At 45.4% G+C, this 22,628-nt stretch overlaps 1 protein-coding gene across 2 annotated transcripts in view; it reads left to right on the top strand.

Moving 5' to 3' along the window:
- SPTBN1 (spectrin beta, non-erythrocytic 1) overlaps positions 1 to 22,628 on the top strand; it is a 209,088-nt gene that overhangs the window by 143,703 nt on the left and 42,757 nt on the right. For both annotated transcript variants that reach the window (XM_068964598.1, XM_068964608.1), the window contains 9 exons: positions 8,642 to 8,815; positions 12,515 to 12,606; positions 14,034 to 14,114; positions 14,474 to 14,589; positions 17,750 to 17,862; positions 18,979 to 19,166; positions 20,169 to 20,286; positions 21,295 to 21,453; positions 22,076 to 22,378. In XM_068964598.1, the coding sequence (XP_068820699.1) occupies positions 8,642 to 8,815; positions 12,515 to 12,606; positions 14,034 to 14,114; positions 14,474 to 14,589; positions 17,750 to 17,862; positions 18,979 to 19,166; positions 20,169 to 20,286; positions 21,295 to 21,453; positions 22,076 to 22,378 (1,344 nt within the window). The remainder of the gene's footprint in view (positions 1 to 8,641; positions 8,816 to 12,514; positions 12,607 to 14,033; positions 14,115 to 14,473; positions 14,590 to 17,749; positions 17,863 to 18,978; positions 19,167 to 20,168; positions 20,287 to 21,294; positions 21,454 to 22,075; positions 22,379 to 22,628) is intronic.

Genomic DNA, 22,628 nt, shown 5'->3' with positions numbered 1-22,628 from the left:
TCTGGAGAAGGGCATGGCAACCCTCTCCAGTTTTCTTGTCAAGAGACGTCCATGGATAGATGATCCTGGCAGGCTATAGTCCATGGGATCAGGAAAGAGTCAGACATGACTGAGTGACTAACACCATTGAAAGAGCGAGCTACAGCTCTTAATTATTCATTTGTACTGGAGATTTTGGCCCTGTGGCTTATCTGATTCATGGAGTCTTCTGGAAAAGACACAGACCACACTCTGCTGTTGGCCACAGATGCTGCCAGGGACTTGCGTGAGAGATGCTCCCCAAGGAAGAGAAGATTCATCTGTGAGGGCTTGCCCCAAACGATTCTTGAATCTTCAGATTCCAAAATGAGCGCTATTGCTAGAACTTCCAGGCCTAGGTAAATTAATGTCCACAGATAAATGTGTGTCATCAGATAACATTCAGTCAGCTCTGGGCTTTCTGCACCAGTGATCCAAATCCCTGGGCTACAGAAACATTTGCAGTCCACCTGCAGCTGTGTCTCCGGCGGCATTTCAGCACAACCACGCACCACCAACTTGGCAGCATGTAGGAGATAGATGTTTGAGGGACTGGAGTATCTAAATTTATTTTATTAGCAGATTCTTGGAGCCAGCTCATCCTTCTTCACAGAGGAGGAAGTTTTTCTGGATTTTTTTACCGTGCAAAGTTCAAAAAAACAGATTCGCTTAATGACCCCACCCTGCATTTCGACTTAATAAAATCTGGATTAGATACGAGCAGGTTTGGGGTTCGATGTTGGAGTTATCAAGACACTTGATTCTTAAGTACTGTGGGACATGAGAAGGCAGGACTCCCCCACCCACCCCTAGTCCTGACTTGGGTTGGCTCCATGTTGCTGTCTTTGCCCCAAGGTGTGTTAGCTCATGGGGAAGTGAGGAATCTCTGAGGCTGAGCCCGGAAGCTGCTGCAGACTGGAATTGGCTTGATGACAAAACCATTCCTTTCCAGTGTGTTACTCTGAAGTTATCGTGGACTATAACTTCATAAATATCTGACTTTAAAGTTCCATAAAGATTAGAGACCACCCCTTACATATATACAATGGAATATTACTTATCCCATTATAAAGGATGAAATAATGCCATTTGCAGCAACATGGATGGACCCGGAGAGTGTCATACTGAGTGAAGTGAGTCAGACAGAAAAGTAGAAATATTGTATGACATCCCTTATTTAAGGAATCTAAAAGGAAATGGTACAAATGAACTTACAAAATAGAAAGAGACTCACAGACTTAGAAAACGAACTTATGGTTGTCAGGGAGAAGGGACAGTTAGGGAGTTTGGGATGGACATGTACACACTGCTGTATTCTAAATGGATAGCCAACAAGGACCTACTGTATAGCACATGGAACTCTGCTCAGTGTTATGTGGCAGCCTGGATGGGAGGGGTGTTTGGGGGAGAATGGATACATGGATAGGTATGGCTGAGTCCCTTCACTGTTTACCTGAAACTATCACAGCATTGTTTATCAGCTGTACCCTAATGCAAAACAAAAAGTTAAAATATAAAGAAGTTCCCCCCAAAAGAAGATAGACTGCCTTTGACTTTGGCGTCAACTGACCAGATAGACGTGGTGAGCACAGAACCTGTGCTGGTCACTTTGTCATTAGTTGCAGGTCCCAAAGCCAGAGTAGAAATGGGACTTGAAGGGTTAGGGTTCCGTGACCCACTGATATTTGGAAGGAGTGAGGCCTCTGGACTTTGGGACTGAAGTAGAGCCCACAGGTCCTCATCCAAGTTAGAAGCTGGCCTGTGCCCCCTTCCCTCTGTGGGCCTCAGTGTGAAGAATGGTTCTGTGTGAGATGGTTTCCTGCCTTGCTCCTGCCAGACTGAGCCCTCTCCTCTGATCGAGAGGACAAGGTTTTCTGAACAGCTCTACTCTCCCCCAGCTCCCACCGTTACCAATAACAGGTATCACTGATTTCTGCTTGCCTGTTGTTTTCCTAGTATTCTGTCTTCTTATTCTGTTAATCAATCTCAAACAAAAACAGGATTTTTTTTAAACCACTGTTAATTCCAAAACAGGCTGAACTAGGTGGAGAAGATAGACTTACCATGAGATTTACTAAGCCTTAAATAAATCCCATGTTGAACTACCCTGAGTGCATTTTATATAAAACCTTTGTCAGGAGAACCGTGCTGGCATGTATTGTTGTAGAGATAGGATTTTATGGACTGGCCACAGAACCTGCCTGTTTTTTATATCTCTTCTGAGGGAGAATTTGCTTTTGTTCTAAACAACCAGCCAGAGAAGAATGTCCCTGTTAAATTCAGGTCTAATTGCACAGATATGAAAAATGAATTAATAGTTACAGGTAATAATAATACCATGTGATAAAGAGCTGAATGAATGGCCCCAAAGCACTAGAGTTCAGAAGAGGAAGTGGGCCTTCTAGATGGAGTGTCAAGAAACCCTGCCTGGTGGATGGGGTTGCAACTGGATTCAAGAGGACAGGCTCAGGTGAGGATGGCCGTAGAATAGAGGGGTTGTGTGTCAGCGTGAGGAAGAGTGAAGAGAGCACTTGGGGTGGCCATCAGGAGGAAACTGGTGTAGGAAGAGCATCCTGGCTAAATTGGAGTTTGCTTTCAGAAGGAGTGATGACAGTCAGTCACTTTCAGTGTTTGCTGTCACACACATAATCTGTTTAATTCTCACAGTCTGATGAAGTGGACTTTAGAGAAGAAGCAGTATCGCCACTGAGGAATATAACTTAGATTCCAGCCACTCTCCTGTATTTTAGGCCCCTCCTTTCTCACTGAGCCCTACTGAAAAAGAAGATTGTCTTGGGGAGTGGGTCCCCATCAAGAACAAAATGGGCAGGAATTAATGAGATGTGGTATGTTGCTTCCCCTTTAATTTTAGTTGGGCAAGAATCATTTTATACTCTTCTTAAAACTCAAGAGTGTGATGTGTAGGGAGGTGTTTGGGGACTTAATGTGAAATAAGTTTGACTGTTATATCAGAGGAGATTTTGGAATTAGTGTTTCCATCCTCCTCTCTGTATTAAGTAGAGGCACGCATGTGTGGGTAGCAAACATTGATTTTTGATTAAAGGCAAAGACATAAGCAAGTGTCCTTCACTCTGGCACACTGTGACTTGAAGTGTCTTTTTGTCTGTTTCTTCTTCACCTAAATGAGAGATGAGCAGGCACTTTAGAATTTACCTCGTGTGCTCGTGAGTCCTTCACCCTCCAGCTCACAGACTGTGTTTTATAGCTGGAAGAGACTAGGGGCCCGGAAGCTAGAGCCCTTGATTTCAACAGAGTAAGCACCCAGCAAAGCCATCCAGCTGGTGTTGGGCAGTCAGCTTCTCCTAGCTCCCAGGATGGCCTTTTGTCCCCCTGCAGCCCTGGAGATTGCTCCAGGTGGCTTTGGACACACAGGGAGAGAAGTCAGAGGGAGCGGGGCTTAGCAGGGTGGAAGAGTGGCCCACCTCCCTGGGTCCTCCCAAAATCCCCTGCCAGGAGTCCTCCTTCAGGTCATCCTCCTCTATTCAGGGAGGCTAAAAATAGCTCCAGGAAACGTTTGCTTTGTCTTTCCCATCTCTAGGCTCTGACAAAAACCCTGCCATTGTAATCACTCCACCGTTCTGCAAACCCGGATGCCCCACAGCGTGTAACTGGTCTAAACTCAAGGCTGAGTCCACCATGGACCTGGAGGGGCCATCCAGCTCCCTTTTCCCTTTCTAAGGCGAATTTGCCCAGGACCACCCCACTTCTCAGGGGCGGGGCTTGAACTGGCTGCTCTACTAAGCAGTTAAAATTACCTTGTCAGTTGCTGGAAGTTGGTTACTTAGCCCTGTCATTCCCACTCCTTTGGAGCTGGAAATATGATGGGTCTGGAGGCGGCCCAGATGGGTTGGAGTTGTGGTTGATAGAGATTTGGGACCAGAAGGGACGAAGGAAGGGAAACAGGAAATGCTACCACAAAGCAGAGGAACACGGCCCTGGTGTGGAAGAGCAGGAACCCTTGTTAGGATTTAAAGGAGGAGCCATAAATACAGGCATTTCCTCAGAGGAACCCAGGCCTGCAGAGCACCCCCCTTTGTTTGAGTTGCACGCGAGTCTGGTATTGATCCTCGACTCCACATTCATGGCATCTCAAACTGCCCCATCAGAAAGGACAGCAGAGGGCAGAAATGCGCATGTTGCCGTGGGAACGGACCTTAGTCACGCTGGGAATTTGACAATAATTAATGGAGACAAGACAGGGAAGGTTCCTCTTCTTGGCAGAAAGAGCCACTCTTGGGGCAAGGCTTCAGAAAGTGTTTATTACTGAGAGAGCCACCCCTCCCCTGGATCCTTTGTGTTCAGTTTTCTCCATTGTTATCTCTTCTTTTGAGAAGGTGGAAGTTGAATAAAATAAAAATAGCTCTTCTGAAAAAAAAAAAAGGAAAATTGCCAGATGGGGACCCGAGCCTCGTTATTTCCTTTCACATACTAATGTGTTTGTACCGCACTTGGTTCCCGGTGTAGCCTGAAGGGGGCACATTATGGAATCCCAGCTCAGCACTCCAGCCAGCCATGCCATCACCTCACCCCTCTAAACAGATGTGTTCTCATCTGTACAATGAGAATAATAGTAATTATTATTACTATGTAGTGTTAGTGTGAAGATTAAATGTGATAAGATAGAAACCACCTAACAGGTTAACACAGTTGCCCAGAAAACGGCAGCTAAGAATTCTTAGATATTGAGAGCTTTGCTGTTTTCATGACCTAATATATGTTTCTACTTGTAGGTCTGTGCAATCATTAACCCTTCTAAAAGTAATTCCCTGTGATGATTCTCCCTAAACCTTCCGGAATACCATTTAAAGTATTAAAACACTTCAGAGACCTTCTCTGAACACGTCTTAGGAGTTGCTATTTTTGAGTTTTAGTCTTAATTCCTACCCCTCCTCCTTGTGACACCAGTATATCATCTAACCTTGCCACATCTGGTTTGTTCTTTTGGTTTAAAGGAGATTGATATGCCACTGAAGCTGAGTGACTTTCAATTAAGATGAAACGTGGGAAAGTGTTTGAAAAACATGGAGAGAGGTGTAGTGAGGCGATGAAGCAACTTTCACTGCCTAACAGTTACCCTAGCTTGAATTACTACCTGCACAGCATAATAGTAATATTTAAGTAATATTTATGCTTTCTAACCTTGTTTCCTAATACACTTTGAATTGCAGAGGTCTTACTATGTCTAGATGCCCCAAGTGTCGAGGTTTGGGTATCTTCACATCCTTGCCCCTCCCTCCTTCCATCTCCTCTTCCCTCCAGATACCAACTAGTCATAAGCTTTCTCTACCACCATTTCCTTTTATTCCTGTGCAGAGTACCATTTAGGGTGTCAGGATTAGAAGAGTAATATCATTACCACTGTTTGGGGGCATATTCCATTCTGGTATTAAATTTGTCTTCCAATTGACATGTATCAACTTCTTGGCTCTCAGTGGGAGAGTTCTATCTAGACCCTGAACATTTCCTGTTTGTCTGCAGAGAAGTGGGTTATTTCTAAACAATTTGAAATTCAGGTGGGGCATGCTCCCCGCCACCAACAACTTTAAGAAGAATTGTTGGGAGGAAAATCCTTAAGGTGCCTCTGTTTGTAGATACATTTTGTGGGTTTGAGAACACCGTAATGATTAGTTCACCATTTCATTTATGGAGCAGCTCTTTAAGATTATTACTGATATTATCCTCATGTTAGAGGTAGAAGTTGAGAAACAAGGCACCAATTTGCTAGAAAGTGGAGAAACTATAACTTAAATTGTGGATATTTTAACAATAGCAGCAGCATCTATACTGAATTGCCCAGCAGAAGCATATTCATGGATCTGGTTTGTTCGTGTTTGATGTTTTAAAAGATGTAATGGCCAGGAGCAGTAGGAAAATTAAAAATAAAACAACTTTAGAGAGAGAAAAGCAGTATATTAACCCCTGCCCAAATCTTGGTTTGATTTTTGTAAGAATTGAAAAAAAATAAAACCTAAGTGGGGTGAGGGGTCTCCTGAAAGTTTTCCATTTCCTCTGACTTTTGGAAATGGGTGAGGTTTGTTTTTTTAACTACCTGAAGAAGTCTAATCGTTTACCCAACCGAAGGGGTTTCTCTGCCATCTTTATTTCAGTTCCTTCCCTTGTGTTCCATGCAGTAGTGTTTCTGATGGCTGGTGTTAACCGGAACTTGCATTTGGGTCAGGGTGAACCACCCTCAGCCCCAACCTGGCATGGCCAGTCAGCATCAGTGTGGGGTCCCTGCCACTTGACGATGGGCTTTTCCAACCTGCAGGAAAGCATTTGGACCCCTCCCATACTTCCCCCTCCCAGACCCCTGCACCCCATATTCATATGGAAATGAACACGCAGTCCACTGGGATTTTGTAGGAGAGAACAGAGGCTTGAGAGGTCTCCTGTGTGTTTGAGGTTGTTTTTCAAGATCACGTCAAAAAGAACTGTAGTTATGCCTGGAACAGCCTGGGAAGGTCCTGACAGCCCCCAACCTATTCCGTGTCTCGCTGCTCAGATTCTGTCAGATGGCAGAACTAAAACAGTTTGGTAGAGAGTTTGATGTCCTTTATTCAAGGGGACACAGTCCATGGGTGGGGCAGTGCTGCCTCACAAGCAGTGGTGGAGCTCTCTTCCCAAGGGAGCAACCCTTGTATGTTCAGGCTCCTTGACAGGTGTTTCTTTCCAGTACAGGCTGACTTAAGTTTGTGATGTGGGCAACCTCTGTTTTGGGAGTCCTGATCCTGGTGGCTCAGACCCTAAAGAATCTGCCTGCAATGTGGGATCTTTGGGTTGGGAAAATCCCCTGGAGGAGGGCATGGCAACCCACTCCAGTCTTCTTGCCTGATGAATCACATGGACAGAGGAACCTGGTGGGCTGCAGTCCATGGGGTCACAAAGTCAGACAATGGCTGAGCAATGAACACTTTTTCTTGACTTCTTACACAAGTTAACTTTACAAATGCTAATTCCACCAACACTGTTTTTCTCACAATGAGTTAGGATGCAGCCTTTTCTGGCCAGTCAGAGGCGGACTTGGGAGACTGTCTGCCACCGTTAGCACGACATTTGCATCCTTGCCACTCTGCAACTCCAGGCCCAACCTGCACTGTGTGGTCATGGGCTCGCTGGTCAGGGCACAGGCCGCGAAGAGGAAGAGGCCTCAGAACAGCCCTGAGAATGCCAGGAGCCCTCCCCCAGAATTCATACGCTTTCTTGGAGGCAGTGAGTCCACACCCCTCGACTTTGGTCCAGTTTCTGCAGGAACCTCACTTGTCCACCTTGACAGGAGGAGAACAGGGGGTCACTGTAGGAACCTTAGATGGAGTCCACCCCCTTTTATGGACATTTTAGATCAGACCTTTTTCTTACCTCACCAGATTACTCGATTTTGCTGTAACATTGTCAGTTGACCTAACGTGAATCACAGATCCTAGCATTCCTGACATTCCTGGAGTGTAAGTTGTGAGTATAAAGCATCATCCATGCTCCCAAGCCAGTAGTTGGGTTAAAAGTAATAACAGTACATGTGAAGTAACAGCAAAAATGTAAGATATGTGATGAGTTCCTGAACCCTGTGGTCCAGACCATAAATGTGTAGGTTTGGGGGGAAGGGAGGCATCCTAATGACAGTTAAGTGCTTGGAAATGACTTCTAGCAGGAAAGATGTGCCTTGACCTGAACCTCGAAAGGTGGGTGGGGTATGATGCGATGTCTCAGGAGAGAGGATGGCAGCCAGATCGGGTACATCTCTGGGCCAGGATGGGTGTGCGCAACCTGGTGACCGCTTTGTGGGCTTGTGAGATCACCTCAGCTCGAGGCGATCTCACCTCGGGAGTGATGGGTAAAAAGAAGGGTAGGAAGGGTGGAGGCAGGCAGTGGAAGCGTGAGCTTGCTCTAGACACACAGGAGGTGATAGTGACCCATTAAAGCTTTTTGAGTATGTATCTTTATCTATTGTTTTGTTTATTTAAAATGTTCACCTTGAAAGGGCCTTTTTAAAATTTTAGTATAACTAAATGAAAGGAACAGACATTTTGGGGTATTCCAATTAGACCACTGTTGTGTTTTCTTTCCTTTATCTTTTCAGCAAGTTGCACCCTTTTACTCAACCCCCTCTCTCATCCTCATAAACCACGACTTGAAAATTCTCCTGATTGTATAGCATGTCCTCCCTTTCTCATTTTGAGCCAGCTTTAGGAAACAACCCAAACCAGCAGGTGGCAAACCTATTTTTGCATTTAAAGCAGCGAGAAAATCCTCAGTCGTGTTCTGCCATGCATCTGCAAAAATTCCATGGACGGCAGTGGTAGCTGTGAAATTCTCTGTGAAAACTGGGCTCCTTCTTCTCTGAACTTCCAGCTTCCGTGCTCACATAAATTATGTCGCTTCCATGATAAAACAAACCTCTGAGGAGTGATCGGTTACCATCCCTTAAGTAAACTTTCTCTTTTAAGGCTGTTAGGTAAATACTGAATGAACGTGTTTTCTTTAACTTTTTGGTGTGGGTTGGAGAGCGCTGCGTGAACGGGCCTATGTGAACTCTCTGGGCTGTAGCTCTGAGCTGATTTCTGCCCTCCTGCATGATCTGTTTCTACCTTCTGCTCTTCTGTTATAGCCTAAACCCACCAAGGGACGAATGCGCATCCACTGTCTGGAGAATGTGGACAAGGCCCTTCAGTTCCTGAAGGAGCAGAGAGTCCATCTTGAGAACATGGGGTCCCACGACATCGTGGATGGAAACCATCGGCTGACCCTCGGCCTCATCTGGACCATCATCCTGCGCTTCCAGGTAAGGGACTCGGCTTGGCCACCGGGCCTCCCTGCCGAGTGTGAGCATCCCTGCAAAACTGGGCTCCCCTTCCAAGGGGACCAGAAGGACCAGGTTGAAATGGCATCTCAGAGTCAGGTGTGCTGCACATCACGTTCGGCTGCCCTCTGGGCATGTGGCAGCTGCCATCTCCTCTGTCAGTTTTGCTGCTCCTGAAAGTCTCGACTCTCTTGGCAGTTAAGGGGGTTTCTGAGCTTAGTCTCAGCCCACCACTGGTGTCTGCTACTCAGCTTTCAGGAGCAGAGGTGTAAAGATGTGGTCAATGCTAGGTTACTACCAGTAGACTAACTGAACTTTGACAGATCGTGGCATGCATCCCAGAATATTTTAGGTGAAGCTGCATAGGATCGTGACATCTGTGGGGGCTGTTTTCACCTTCTCATTCTCCTTCGGGTCTAAGGAAGCAGTTTTCAGGGGAGTGTGCAGAAGCCTTATGCTTGTTTGAATTGACAATTTTGTGGGTTTGTTATACCCAGAGGTAACATTATAAGTATAGAAACATTCTCAAGGTCATTCTGTCAATTTGCTTCACTTTGTGAGGGGAGGGAAGAGCCTTGCAAGGATCACGAGGCCAGTTAGGGCTGCCACCCTTGCTTCTGACCCCTAAGGAGAAAGCTCAGCCTTTCCTGTCTGTGCGGCAGCTCCATTCTGATGACTGGTTCTTTCTCCAGGCTGTTGCTTCATGCTTCTGCTTTTCAATTAAAAACTGAAATGCAGGAAACGCTTCTTACCTAGCATCAGGTTACTTCGCAAACTAAAGTCCTAACAGTTCTCTCTCCTTGGAGGCTATTTTCTGTGTTTTCCCTCTTTGTTAAGCCCCTCTGATGAAGCTTGATTGATTTTTTTTCTCCCCTAGGTAAATAAAAAGCTCACCAGCAAAGAGCCACAACAGAAATCATATTATATACCTCCCTTTATATTCTTATTAAAATGCTGAAATCACCCTCTAACCCGTTGCTTTCCTTCTCGCTTCCCTTGGGATTGGGCTCTAGCTTAGTGGTGTGGGTGGGTATGTGGAAGGAGGCTAGAGGTCTAACCCAGAGCTGTTTAGAGACACTCCCTGAATGGGGGTTCCTAAGCCTGGACCAATAGATCATCTGACCCCTTGGGAAAGCTTTTTACTCACTCAGGTTCCCAGGTTCCAGCCCCCAGTGCTTCTGATTAAATAGGTCTGAACGGAACTGAACTGAGGCCAGGAACCGTTGTTGAAGATGACATTATTAATGGAGTGAGTTTATTTTGCAAACAGAACTCTTCTATAGGTTTCTGTCATTTGGTTCCTGAATGATTTGAAAATAGAGTGAACACCATTTAAATTCACTGATCACTGCTCTTGGCCTTAGGCCAACAGAGGTGAAATGAGCAGGCCCTCCTTGAGCCTTGCCTCGATTCCGTAGAGTAAGAAGTTCTATTTCTCTTGCCTTTGGCCTGTAATCAGAGCATGGAAGGGCATCCTTACAATGGCCTCCCTTGACAGCAGGTTGGTGCCCACAGCCCTTGGGTTGTGAATTGGGTTGAGTCACTGACTAATTAATACCCAGCCAGCTTGCCTTTTTCTGTGCTTGAACCTGTAAATGCCGATACTACTTTCTCCCTTTCCCCTGAGGAAAGAAACACAGGCTTATGTCACTTCGTGGCCTGCGGGGATTGGTGTCTGCCATGCCCCTGCTTCCCGAAGAGCTTTATCAATCCATCCCCTGCTCTGCAAACACTTACTGACTCCTCCCCAGCCAAGGCCCAGCTAACATTCTGCCTCCTCTGTGAGGCTTCCCTACTTATCTGCAGAGACCTCTCTCCCCACCGCTCCCCAGCTCCTGAATGTACAGTCTCATCTTACATTACCTGTGTGTGTGTGTGCGTGTGCGTGTGCGTGTGTGTGTGTCCCGGAGCCCCCAAGGTGCGGCCAGCCCTGATGTGTGTGTAGCAGGTGTGCATTAAATACCAATGGTGAGAGACAGGTTTTATGCAGCTTTCCCTTTAAAAGAGTAAAAGATGATGTGAAAAACTGGAATAAAGGTCTTTGAGTTTGCTTAGTCCACATAGGGAGATGTCTTCATTTCAGAAGGGTAGGTTCTGTTTCTGGAAGACCAAGTCTGAAAACAGATTCCATTCATGAGATAGAGGAAAGATGATGGAGGTTAATGTGTAAAATTCCACCTGCTTTCCTGGTAAGTCTGCGTTTTACCCCTTGAGCAAGGGTTACTCTTGTATACTCTTTGTGGTTTAGAATTTATGCAAACTCAAGACTTCTCTTGGAGAACTTTTTTAGAAGCATAATAATTTCAATTTCTAGGTGTTTTTCCTAGTTGACAGTTTCTAACTTTTTAATCTTACACATCTCTCTGTTTTATCCTCTTCCTACCTCTTTTTCTTAAAAAGAATTCCGGGGTGTGTTTCCAGATTAGATGGAGAGACCTTTGACAGGGGCCAGGACTGGGAAGCTTGGAATGGTTAGAACTGAGAGAGAATGGATGGCCTTCTAGGCCGATACCATTTTCCTCCACTCCGTTCCACATTTTATTAGTATAGTCAAGGAAACTGAAGACAGAAGGGTGTTCAGAGCATTTGTCTAAAAATCACATAACTGGTAGGCAGCCCATGATCCAAAGAGGTGACATGTAGGTTTCCTTACTAAGAGCCCAGCCCTCCATATTTTGTATTTCTTAAAGTGCACAGCAGTGCTCTGAGATAGCCACCACTCAGTGGGGAAGCCGAGGAGCTCACCCAAGGACACGAAGTATGTGGGGGAACCTGGATTCAAACCTTGGAAGTCTGACTTTGGTCCCAGTGGACCAGGCTCTACGTCCTGTTGAGAATCAGCAGACTATGAGTGCCTTACGAATATAGGCTGTCTTAGTCCGTTCAGGTTGCTAAAGGAAGTGCCTTAGGCTGGGTTGCTTCCAAGCAATAGACGTTTATTGTTTACGGTTCTGGAGGCTGGAAGTCTGGGACTAGAGTACCAGCAAGGTCAAAGGAGGGCCCACTTATAGGTCACAGACTTCTCATTGTATCCTCACTTGGTGGAGGGCTCTAGGAAGCTCTCTGGAGCCTGTTTTATAAAGCACGCATCCCATTCATGAGGCCCAGGACTCCCAAAGTCCCTACCTCTTCATAACCACTTTTTGAGGGGATTAGGATTTGAGCATAAGAATTAGTGAGAGTTGGGAGCACAGATATGCAGACCATGTAGCACAGAGCGTGGAAGCACAGCATTTAAGGGCACCGTTTCTCTGAGAGTTTGGGTCAGTTTTCAGGAAATGGTGCATACACAGTCCTCATCAACAAAGGACTCATTGACTGTGGTGTGGGAAAGCTTTGGTTGTGCAAAAACAGTATTTTCCTAGAGTCTGCTGGGATTCAAAGTGTACCATACCAGCCACCATTCTAGCCTGTGGTTGAGAAAGATGGGCTATGCTGGGAGTAGAAATGACCCCAATAGGTTCTTGGAAGTCATGGCAGGTCTTCACTTTACTCTTTGTGCAAAGTAGAGAACCTAGTTCTGGTCATTATTTCCAAGAAGGAAACCGGGCTTCAGAAAGCAATTTTCATTGACCCTCAGAGTAGACATTCTGCAAGGCTAGGTGTTGACCTAAAGTTTACTCATTATGTATATGCAGACCTGACATATCTGTTCATCTAATATTTCTCTGTAAACCTTAGATCCAGGATATCAGTGTAGAAACTGAAGACAACAAAGAGAAGAAATCTGCCAAGGATGCTTTGCTCTTGTGGTGCCAGATGAAGACAGCTGGGTGAGCATGAACCCGGAGTTTAGAGACTACTTCTGCCCAGACTCAGTTTTACCAGAGTCATCACTTAACCGGTGTTGACAAGTATCTTTTCCACTGCTTCCACTGAGATGTCTTGTTAAGTTGTAAGCCATTGAGACGCTGACATTTCAGCTAGCTCTTGGAACGGAATGAGTTGATTTATATTCTGGACCTGTCATCTGTACAATCATTTTCCTTCTGTTTGTTTATTAAGGAAGTTCCAGAGAGAAGTTTATCTTGAATTTTAAAACCCTGAAACTGTGTTTAAAAATCTCATCCATGGTATTTGTAAAAGTTGTGGGCTTTCTCCTCTAAGTTCTGTGCTTTGGGAAGCTTTGTGCAGTAAACTTAAGTGGACAGATGTAAGGTACAAACTTAGTCTCTGTATGTTATCTGAGTTTGCCTGCCTTTTATTCTTTCATTGAAATTTCAGTGAAGATATTTTTTAGAGAACTGCATCTTGTCTATTGCTCACTGAAACTGTTGAAGCTCCCAGGTACTAATTGAGAACTGGTTTTGTCCCAGGTTGATTTTTTTTTTTTTAAGTTTCTGTTGAATTTGTTACCGTATTTCTTTTGCTTATGTTCTGGGTTTTTGGCCGTGAGGCATCTGAGATCTTAGCTCCCCAACTGATCAGGGATGCAGGGATCGAACCCACATCCCCTGAATTGGAAGACAAAGTCCTAACCCCTGGGTCACCAGGGAAGTCCCCCAGGTTAATCTTGTAGGTCAGGGCTACGTAGAGGACAGTTGTAACTGTAATGGGCGTGATCAGTCAGTGATAACTGTGGAAACCATAAAGAATGTAAGGCTTAGTAAGGGGATCAAGTTAGGAATGAACTTTTAATCAGCCACGGACAGAAAGTTATTAATAATCAATGTAGTGTAGAGTAGCTGATTGATTATTGGTAAGCGTTATAGGGAAGTGTTTCAGGAAGGTACTTGATTTATGAAACTTCATCCAGTTCACTGATATAAGGAAGAGGGAAAGCTGAGTGTTTGAACAGGTAACCCCAGCTACTTCCTCTCCCAAAGTGATGTGTGCACTCAGGTATCCGTGTTTGCAGGCTTCTCATAGCTGCGCTGGGGGCGTGGAAAGCCAGTGAAGCAAGGAAACCTTGGAGGCATCTAGTCAGGGTTGCCTTTTTCTCAGTAAGCATGGTGTTTTCAATCGAGGACACAGATCACAAGTTGAAATTACCAAGAAAGAAAGCCATGTAAATATGTGTTTGTTTTTATTTTTCAACAAGCAGAAGTTTAGATGATCTTAGCTTCAGTTTGATTGTCTTCAGTGTCTTTATTTCGTTACTGTCTCACATTTTCTCAGTACCAGCAGGCTTTTCTTTAAGCACTACATTTAGCAAAGCACAGAACTTTATTTGGTAATTGCCTTGTGTTGTGTTTCTTAGGTACCCCAATGTCAACATTCACAATTTCACCACCAGCTGGAGGGATGGCATGGCCTTCAATGCACTGATACACAAACACCGGTGAGTCCTTCGCGGTCACGCTGACCACGTGGGGCGAGGACGTTGACACCCTTGTATAGCCGACTGGGGTGATGTTCCATCTTCACATTTGTTGCCTTAGATGTTGCACCACAGTGGAAATCCCTGCCTTCTACTTGAGGAGAGTGGGAGGAAGTGTGTAAAGTGTCCCAAACAAAGGAAACAAGTGTGCCAATTCTCTTCAGTTCTCTTAATAAACTTTGAGGTTGTTTATTCAAAAATTGGGTTTCATTGTTTGATGATTAAATATCGTAGGCTTTTACTTCTAAGTGGACACCATTGGTCTCACGGTGTGTTTTCAAGCTGCGGTTTCTGTTGTGTTCCACTGTTGTTCTCCACAGGCCTGACCTGATAGATTTTGACAAACTAAAGAAATCCAATGCACACTACAATCTGCAGAATGCCTTTAACCTGGCAGAGCAACACCTTGGCCTCACTAAACTCTTGGACCCCGAAGGTAAGGAGCTGAGGGGTAAGAGGAGTAAATAAAAAATGTGCTTCATGTCAGTTTGTTTACGGGCACCATGTGCTTTGGGAATTATCTAAGGAAGAGGAGCTTAATGTTGGTCTATGAATTACTTGAGGATTTGTGTAAAGGATTATACCTGAAAAGGCCTTGAAAGATGAATATGATTTAAACATGTTCCAAAGGAGAGGTCATGGTAGGCAGAGGGATTTATATGAGCAAAGGAACGAGGAAAGAGGAAGGTATAACAGGGGGCTAACAGTTCATTGGGGGTGGTAGTAGCTTAACAGTAGGAAAAATACAACCAGAAGGATGACTGGGAGCCCAACAGGTAACAGTTTTTCGAGGTTATTCAGCAGGCAGTGGGGAGTCACCATAGGTGATTAGCCTCTGTGTTTAAGGAAGAGGACGTGAGCAGGCTCTCACTTGCTGGTTGACTGATAGTCAGGCCCCCCACCCCCCCACCCCCGCCCCCCGGCCCCCGGGCAAGAGCATGGTTTGGCCTGAGGGCAGGAAGGTTTAGGAGCCTCCTTAGCAGACTGTGCAGTATTTGCTTCTCGGTAAGAACTTAAATGAGGACAATGCACCAGGAGCCTGTGGGTGGCAGAAAGAGTAACGCGCAGTCCCTCCTTGTGGCCCGCTGCTTGGCGGCACAGCACCTTACTCTGCACGGAACCAGCCTCTCTCTGCCCCACAGATCCCTGCAGCAGAACCTCAGAGACTGACTGTGGACGACACAGAGCAGACCTGTGTGGGGCAATCCAATGGGCTGTAACTCCTTTATTAACAAAATCCTAATTGTAGGCTTCATCTTAACATGAGCTGTCATAATGTTTTCTCATGTGGAGAAGTATTCAAACTGAGAAAGAATTTGTAGGGCTGGAGCTTTTTAGACCCTCTTAGCTGTGAGCAGATACTGAGAAAAAGCTGTTTGTGAGTGAAAGTTTAAAGTTCTTATAAATATAGAACAGGAAGTTAAACTCCCCAAGGGCAGATTGAGGTCATGAGGCTGCCAGGCAGGCTTCTTGCTATTTTCCAGTGCATCAGATTCACTGATAGGTTTACTGCAGGAAGCTGAGATAAAATTATCTTTGTGCCAGCCTGTTAAGTGATTTCTCAATATAAACACAAAACTAAAATTCCTTTGGCTGTGATAAATCTTTGTACTTAACCCCTGCCTTACTGTGGAAAGACATTCTCCCTGAGCCATAGATCTTTGTGCTGAGATAAAGAATCTTTTTTTGAAATCACTGTGATAAAAAATTTAATAACTTGCTCATTAGTTGATCTTTCTAATCACCACCCACTATGAAAAGGTCATTTGAAGACAAGGAGCTAAAAAAAGCAGTTGCTGTCATTCATCCTGTGGTTTTGATCTTGATTATTAGTTGTCCTTAGCTATTGTTAGTTGCCCAGTGTCCCAGAGAACATCCGTTTAAATACAATTGTAAACAAGTTTTAAAAGGTCTTGCTTGCTCTCTCCTTCCCAGTCATCTCCCATTTTGTGTTTATTAAATTATACACACGGCCAGGGCCGGCACTTTTTCCCTAACCTTCTCCAGTTCTGTCTCCGTGGGGCCCACATTGACAGAGCCAGACACAGGAGTTGGTCACGGGCCCTGGAGTGGGAAGAGTAGCTGTGGCCCCCTCTTCCACTGGCTGCCTCAGTGACCCTGGGCAGGGAGCTTTCCGACGCTGTGCCCCAGTGGTCTTGTCTTTAAGAGAAACAACCCTATCCACTTCTATCCTCCTGGCAGCAGTGGAGGTGCACAAGTGAATGCGCATTGCAGAAGAGCCCACTGTGTCAGCAAAGAGCATTCTGTGTGTTCTCTCCTCGGTGTATCCTGAACTGAGTACCTCCATCACTGCCATACCCCAAAGACTGGCCACCTTCATTCATTTGCTCCCTCCCTCAATAAATATTTATTGACCACTCACTCTCTATATATACAGCACATTAGGAGGGGAGGAGCAGAGTGACACTCAGTCTTACAAGACTAATGAAATGTGCATACGTAATCATAGAGCCTGACAGAAAGCAGAGTATAAACAAAGAGGACAGAGGAAACAGTCATTCCAGCTGCAGGGATCAGAAATGACTGTGAGGGAGTGTTAGTTTCTAAACTGGACCTAGAGGATAGGAAGAATGTGATGGGGGTAGGGAAGGCCCTTTCAGGCAAAGGGAAGTTGAAAGTGGAAGGAATATTGGAAATTGCTGGGGTGGTGATGGTGGTGATGGTGGTGAATAGTTCAATTTGGTTCAGATCTATGGCACCTTAGAAGAACTAGTAGGCTGTAGGATGAGAAATGTCTAGAATGGCGCTTGCCACTTAGAGGAAGCTTGATAAATATTCAGTGGATGGATAAAAGGAAGGGAGAGAGGGAAGGAAAGTTACGGGAAGTTGTAGAGGACTTCGGGACTTATTTTTCAGACTGCAGGGCACTTTTTGAGTAGTTTGGTCTTAGAGGAAGTATGCTCACAGCTCTGCTTCTGGAACATCAGCTGGGTGCAGTGTGTAAAGGGAATTGAGTAGCAGGGAGACCCAGTGAGGAAGCCATTGCTTCAGGTCGGGTTATGTGACGGTGAGAGTCTGATCTGAGAGTGACAGTAGATTCCATGAATAGAATCATCTGGTCTCAGCCCTGGTGACTGACTGGATGTGAGTAACAAGAAGGTAAAGATGTCCTCAGGCTTAGTGACTGGGAAAAACTCTGGTGCCATTGTCCAAAATAAGAAGCACAGAGCAGCCTGCGGTGGGGGAGGTGAACATGTGTCTGGGTAGTACCCGCATCGCTGAGTTATCTGACTCAATTCTAACTATGTTATTCATTTCCATGTAGTAGTTTTGCGTGTATTTCATCATCTCAGTGGCCTAGGATTCTTGAGAGAAAGGATCAGGTCTTTTAAGACTTTAATGTCTTTATTGGCAATAGGAGGCAGTTTTGAATGTTCATATAATAAAAGAGGTGGTGAGGTGGTTTCATCTTCGTTAATTAGCGTTACAATCAGCACTCTGATGGCAGAACTTCAAGCCCCCAAAAACGAAGGCACGGGCCTGTTGAGTGTTGAGCAGCTCTTCTGGGTTGTTCCTGTTGCCTGGGTGGCAATGCAGTGAGCAAAGCACCAAACAGAATCTCCTCTGGGTTACAGATATCAGTGTGGACCACCCCGATGAGAAGTCCATTATCACTTACGTGGTGACTTACTACCACTACTTCTCAAAGATGAAGGCCTTGGCTGTTGAAGGAAAACGAATTGGAAAGGTGAGCTCACACCAGCCCTGTAAGTTGTGAGACGCAATGAAGGTTTGTGTCTAAATGTGTTGCCACCATGTCTCAAACGTTGAGGTGCTGGGAGTTCTTGATGAAGTTCTCCAATGGTAGGGAAGTGGGCAGAAGCCTGCCATCCCAAAGAGGAGCAGGAGTTGGGAGGGGTGGCTGAAACATGTAGGAAGAAAGTTCAGGAGGTCTCACCCAGGGCTTCCCTGCTGGCTGAGCTGGCAAAGGATCCGCCTGCAGTGCGGGAAACCCTGGTTCCATTCCTGCATTGGGAAGATCCCCTGGAGAAGGACAGACTACCCACTTCAGTATTCTTGAGCTTCCCTGATGGCTCAGATGGTAAAGAATCCTCTTGCAACGTGGGAGACCTGAGTTTGATCCCTGGGTTGGAAACATCCCCTGGAGGCGGGCTTGGCAGCCCACTCCAGAATTCTTGCCTAGAGAATCCCCATGGACAGGAACCTGGCAGGGGCTGTCGCCCATGGAGTCGCAAAGAATTGGACATAAACTAAGTGATGCTGCACACAGGCACACAGACCCGAAACACCCCTCCCCTACAGCCTTGCCAGAAAATTGGGTATTAAAAATCTGATTGAGTTGCCTGATGTTACTGATGTGAAAATCCTACTTAAATGCTTGGAAAGGCCTTAGAATAGGGCTTTTTAAATTCTTTTGTTTGGCTGATGTTCCCTTGCCATATATTTCAAAACACCTCAGACCAGAGGACCTTGTCTTCCCAGTGCAATTGAATGGAAAATTCACGGGCATTCATGGAATATGACCAAACCAGATAGCGCCCTTTTTGTTTCTCTAGGAATTTTGGAGCCTAGGCATCAGGTGTCATTCAGGATCTTAAACCCTTTGCCTGGGGGTTGGGAAGTTACAGAACCAATTACAGTTGAGTTAAGCTGTCATTGCTCACAAATAATAGCCACAATCTGAGCACCTGTTAGCAAATGGTTCTTGGAGTTTAGTGCCAAAGTCTCAAAGAACCATTTCAAAGCCAATCATTAAGCATGTGCTGGCTCCTGGAGGGCTGCAGTCAGGTTCCCCTTACGTAGTGATACTATCTTGCTTTTCCATTTTTCTAACCCTTTACAGGTGCTTGACAACGCTATTGAAACAGAAAAAATGATTGAAAAGTATGAGTCCCTTGCCTCTGACCTTCTGGAGTGGATTGAACAAACCATCATTATTTTGAACAACCGCAAATTTGCCAACTCACTCGTTGGGGTTCAGCAGCAGCTTCAGGCGTTCAACACTTACCGCACTGTGGAGAAGCCCCCCAAGTAAGATGCAGATTGGAATGCATTACCCTTCCTACAGCCACAGACCCCTCTTTTCTGACTCACATGGTCTCATCTCAAAGTGGATGCCTTTCCCCAGCGGCCTGTCCTACTTGTTTGCATCTGAGTCTGTGTTGCTGAGACTTACTACAAATTGTACCCACTGTGAGCCTTTTCCAGTAGAAATGTGCCGCTGGGACATGGGATACATGAGAATCCTAAGAAATGGTGCAGGTCCCCAGTTCCTTCTCCTGAGCTCTTGGGCCTACTGTGTTTCAGAATTCCGTCGTTTCTGGATTTTAGAGAACTAGCAGATATGTTGTGTTATAAGCCTCCAGGTGGTCTGAGGCTGTTACTCATAATCAAGCCCACTAACGTATCAGTAGCAAAACGTGTAAATAGTCACAAAGTGTGAATGAAGAAAGGATAGTTTCATATCAATTCAGATCAGGTTTTGTTGCCCCCCCCCAAAGTTTGATTGTTCACATATCTTAAAAATTCATAATTGCCTAATAAGCATTGTGGATCTTATCTGTTGCTTATTATGACTAGAGTCATTCCTCCTTTTTTCTGAAAACTCCACTCAGTAGTAAATTCCTGGCTGAAGTCTCTGCAGCCTGTTGACAGTGACACTGGGTGGGTAGTTGAAATAATCCTTGTTGAATGCATTCAGCTGTGAAGCAAGTTCATCTTCCAGGGTTTGGCGTCTAAATCTTGATGGAGTTGATTAACAGAAGAGTAGCACTCTGTGCCCCCAAATGTAAATGTCAGGAATAGTAACCAACCGCAAGAAAAACCCCACAGTTGGGCTATTGAGGTCTGCAGTACCCAAAAACTGTGATTTCTGTAACACACACGTGTTTTGCATAAATCGGGATGGAGAGAAATGGCTTTTAAAATTGTGAGGCTGCATGAAGTGTCTTTTTCTCCAGAAGCAGATGAGTTTTCCCCTTTGAAGAAACAAAATATAGTAGATAATGTTTGTGGCTGGTTTTCTCTGCCTAGATTTACTGAGAAGGGGAACTTGGAAGTCCTGCTTTTCACCATTCAGAGCAAGATGAGGGCCAATAACCAGAAGGTCTACATGCCCCGGGAGGGGAAGCTCATCTCTGACATTAACAAGGTATAAGACCCATCCATCTGGCCTGCTCTGTGGGCTCCAGCCTCCTGTAGGTTTTCTGGTGCTCTCAGTGGGTCTTGATTGCTGAGAGATCTTGGAAGACCCCTTCCTGGCCTGTCGAGTTACTGAGTGACAGTCGTTGCTCAGATAGTGCTCAGGATCAATGGAGTGCTTGTGGTGATTTGGGGGACTTGACTGGAGGTTTGGGGGGATGTTAGATTTTATCAAACCAGGTTTAGCTTGTTTACCTTGCTACTCAGATCCACAGTCAAGTTTACCTCTCATCTGTCCCAGGCTACTGGCTCAGCCATCTTTCAATTGCAGATGGGAGAATTCAAAACCTTATGTATCTGGAATCCCTAGAGGTTAGGGCTTAGGATTTTGACTCCTGTCAAGGAAGTTGTCAAAAAAATTGTTTCTATACCTGTTATGTCTCCAAGTATTTCATTTCATTATTTCTAAGTAGAAACTTGAAAAAAATGTAGAACCGTGATCAGTTGTACACATTTCAATCTCTTTTAAGAGGACTTTGTTAAATAATGTGAAATAAAATATTTCACAGGAATGAATTTAATTGGTGAGGATTTGGGAAAAAATACTCAGATCTATGAATTGAAAATAAGTGGCTCAGAGTGCAGAGAATGAAAGATTAATGACATGATTTCTTAGAAGTCGTTTATCTTCTTTAGATGCTGAGAGCTATTAAAGATACTTTGCTTCCTCTCAATGAAAGTTAAGAGATTTGTAACTTAAGTTACGTTGTTCCGTATCTTCACTGTTTCGTTTTCCAGATGTAACACAGGATCTTTAAATTTAGATAGGGGAGAGGATTCCCATGGGGCTCAACTGAGAGAAAATGATTTTTTTTCCCCAAGGCTAGGAGTCGCTGAGGGTGGGAATGGGATTTCCCTCTTAAGTTCTTAGGTCTTTTTGAGAAGCACTGGCTGTTAACTGCAGCCTAGGAATGGCTCCTTGAATATAGCCAGAAACCATTCTCTTTCATTTCCACAGGCCTGGGAAAGACTGGAAAAAGCAGAACATGAGCGAGAACTGGCCCTGCGAAACGAGCTCATAAGACAGGAGAAACTGGAACAGCTCGCCCGCAGATTCGACCGCAAGGCAGCTATGAGAGAGACGTGGCTGAGTGAGAACCAGCGTCTGGTGTCCCAGGTCTGCTCCCGAACTGTGTCCCTCAGAGCCTAGGCCATGCCCGGGGCCTTCGGACAGCTGTTGTCCACATCCAGCACCCCATCTCATCCACTTCCCGTGGAGAGGATGTTGATGATTTCCAATACAGTTTCTCTTCTACTATTTATCTAACTTTTCATAGATCTGGAAATAGCTCAAACAAAGTTTGTTGAGAGCTAATGAGTGTGTGTGAACCGTTCATATTTATATAGTTTTTAAAATTTCCCCTTTCTCCCAGCCTTTGGCCTTCAAGGCAGCTAGACTGGCCTTGAAGTAAATAAGTGGCTCCTTTTCTTCTTGGCTTAACATAAGCCATCACCTGCTCCAGTCTTGTAGGTCAGATGCTGCCTACATGCCTCGCACCTCTGTAAAGTAAATTGTCACTGGTTTGCTCTGGGCCCATGAGCAGTTCTGCGGGCCTCAGGGAAGGCAGAGGCCCGTGGGATTGGCACTCTGGAGTCAGTGTTTGATTTTTGGGACTCCGCCCCCACCCCCCAAAATTAATGGGTGTGCTCTGGACTCCACTTCCGTTTTCTGTTTCTTTGTTCCACACTGGATGGCTTTTGAATTTTGTGTTTGTTCTTTCTGTTCCCTTTTGTCTTAGGACAACTTTGGATTTGACCTTCCCGCCGTTGAGGCTGCCACGAAAAAGCATGAGGCCATTGAGACTGACATCGCTGCATACGAGGAACGTGTGCAGGCTGTGGTGGCTGTGGCCAGGGAACTGGAGGCAGAGAACTACCACGACATCAAGCGCATCACAGCACGGAAGGACAATGTCATCCGGCTCTGGGAGTACCTGCTGGAGCTGCTCAGGGCCCGGAGACAGCGCCTCGAGATGAACCTGGGGCTGCAGAAGATATTCCAGGAAATGCTGTACATCATGGACTGGATGGATGAAATGAAGGTAAAAGACATGCCTGCCTGCAGGCTGGAGCTCACTCAGTCAGGCCTCTCTCTCTTCTGGGCCCCACCCACTAACCCCCAACACACAGTAATGCCCCGGTCTAGTCACCCACGTACAGCCAGAGAAGGGCCATGTCACTCATGGGAAGGCTGTTGGCTCACACGTTAAATGAGCTGTGAAGTGAGAAGTTGTAACAGGACCAGTTCCGTAGCTGAAAGTCTGCTGCTGTGACTCAGATCTAATTTAGAGA

Source organism: Capricornis sumatraensis, chromosome 1, assembly GCF_032405125.1.
Source record: "Capricornis sumatraensis isolate serow.1 chromosome 1, serow.2, whole genome shotgun sequence".
Lineage (NCBI taxonomy): Eukaryota > Metazoa > Chordata > Mammalia > Artiodactyla > Bovidae > Capricornis > Capricornis sumatraensis.
Note: the sequence above shows the minus strand (reverse complement) of the source record. Positions and strands in the feature narration are given on the sequence as shown.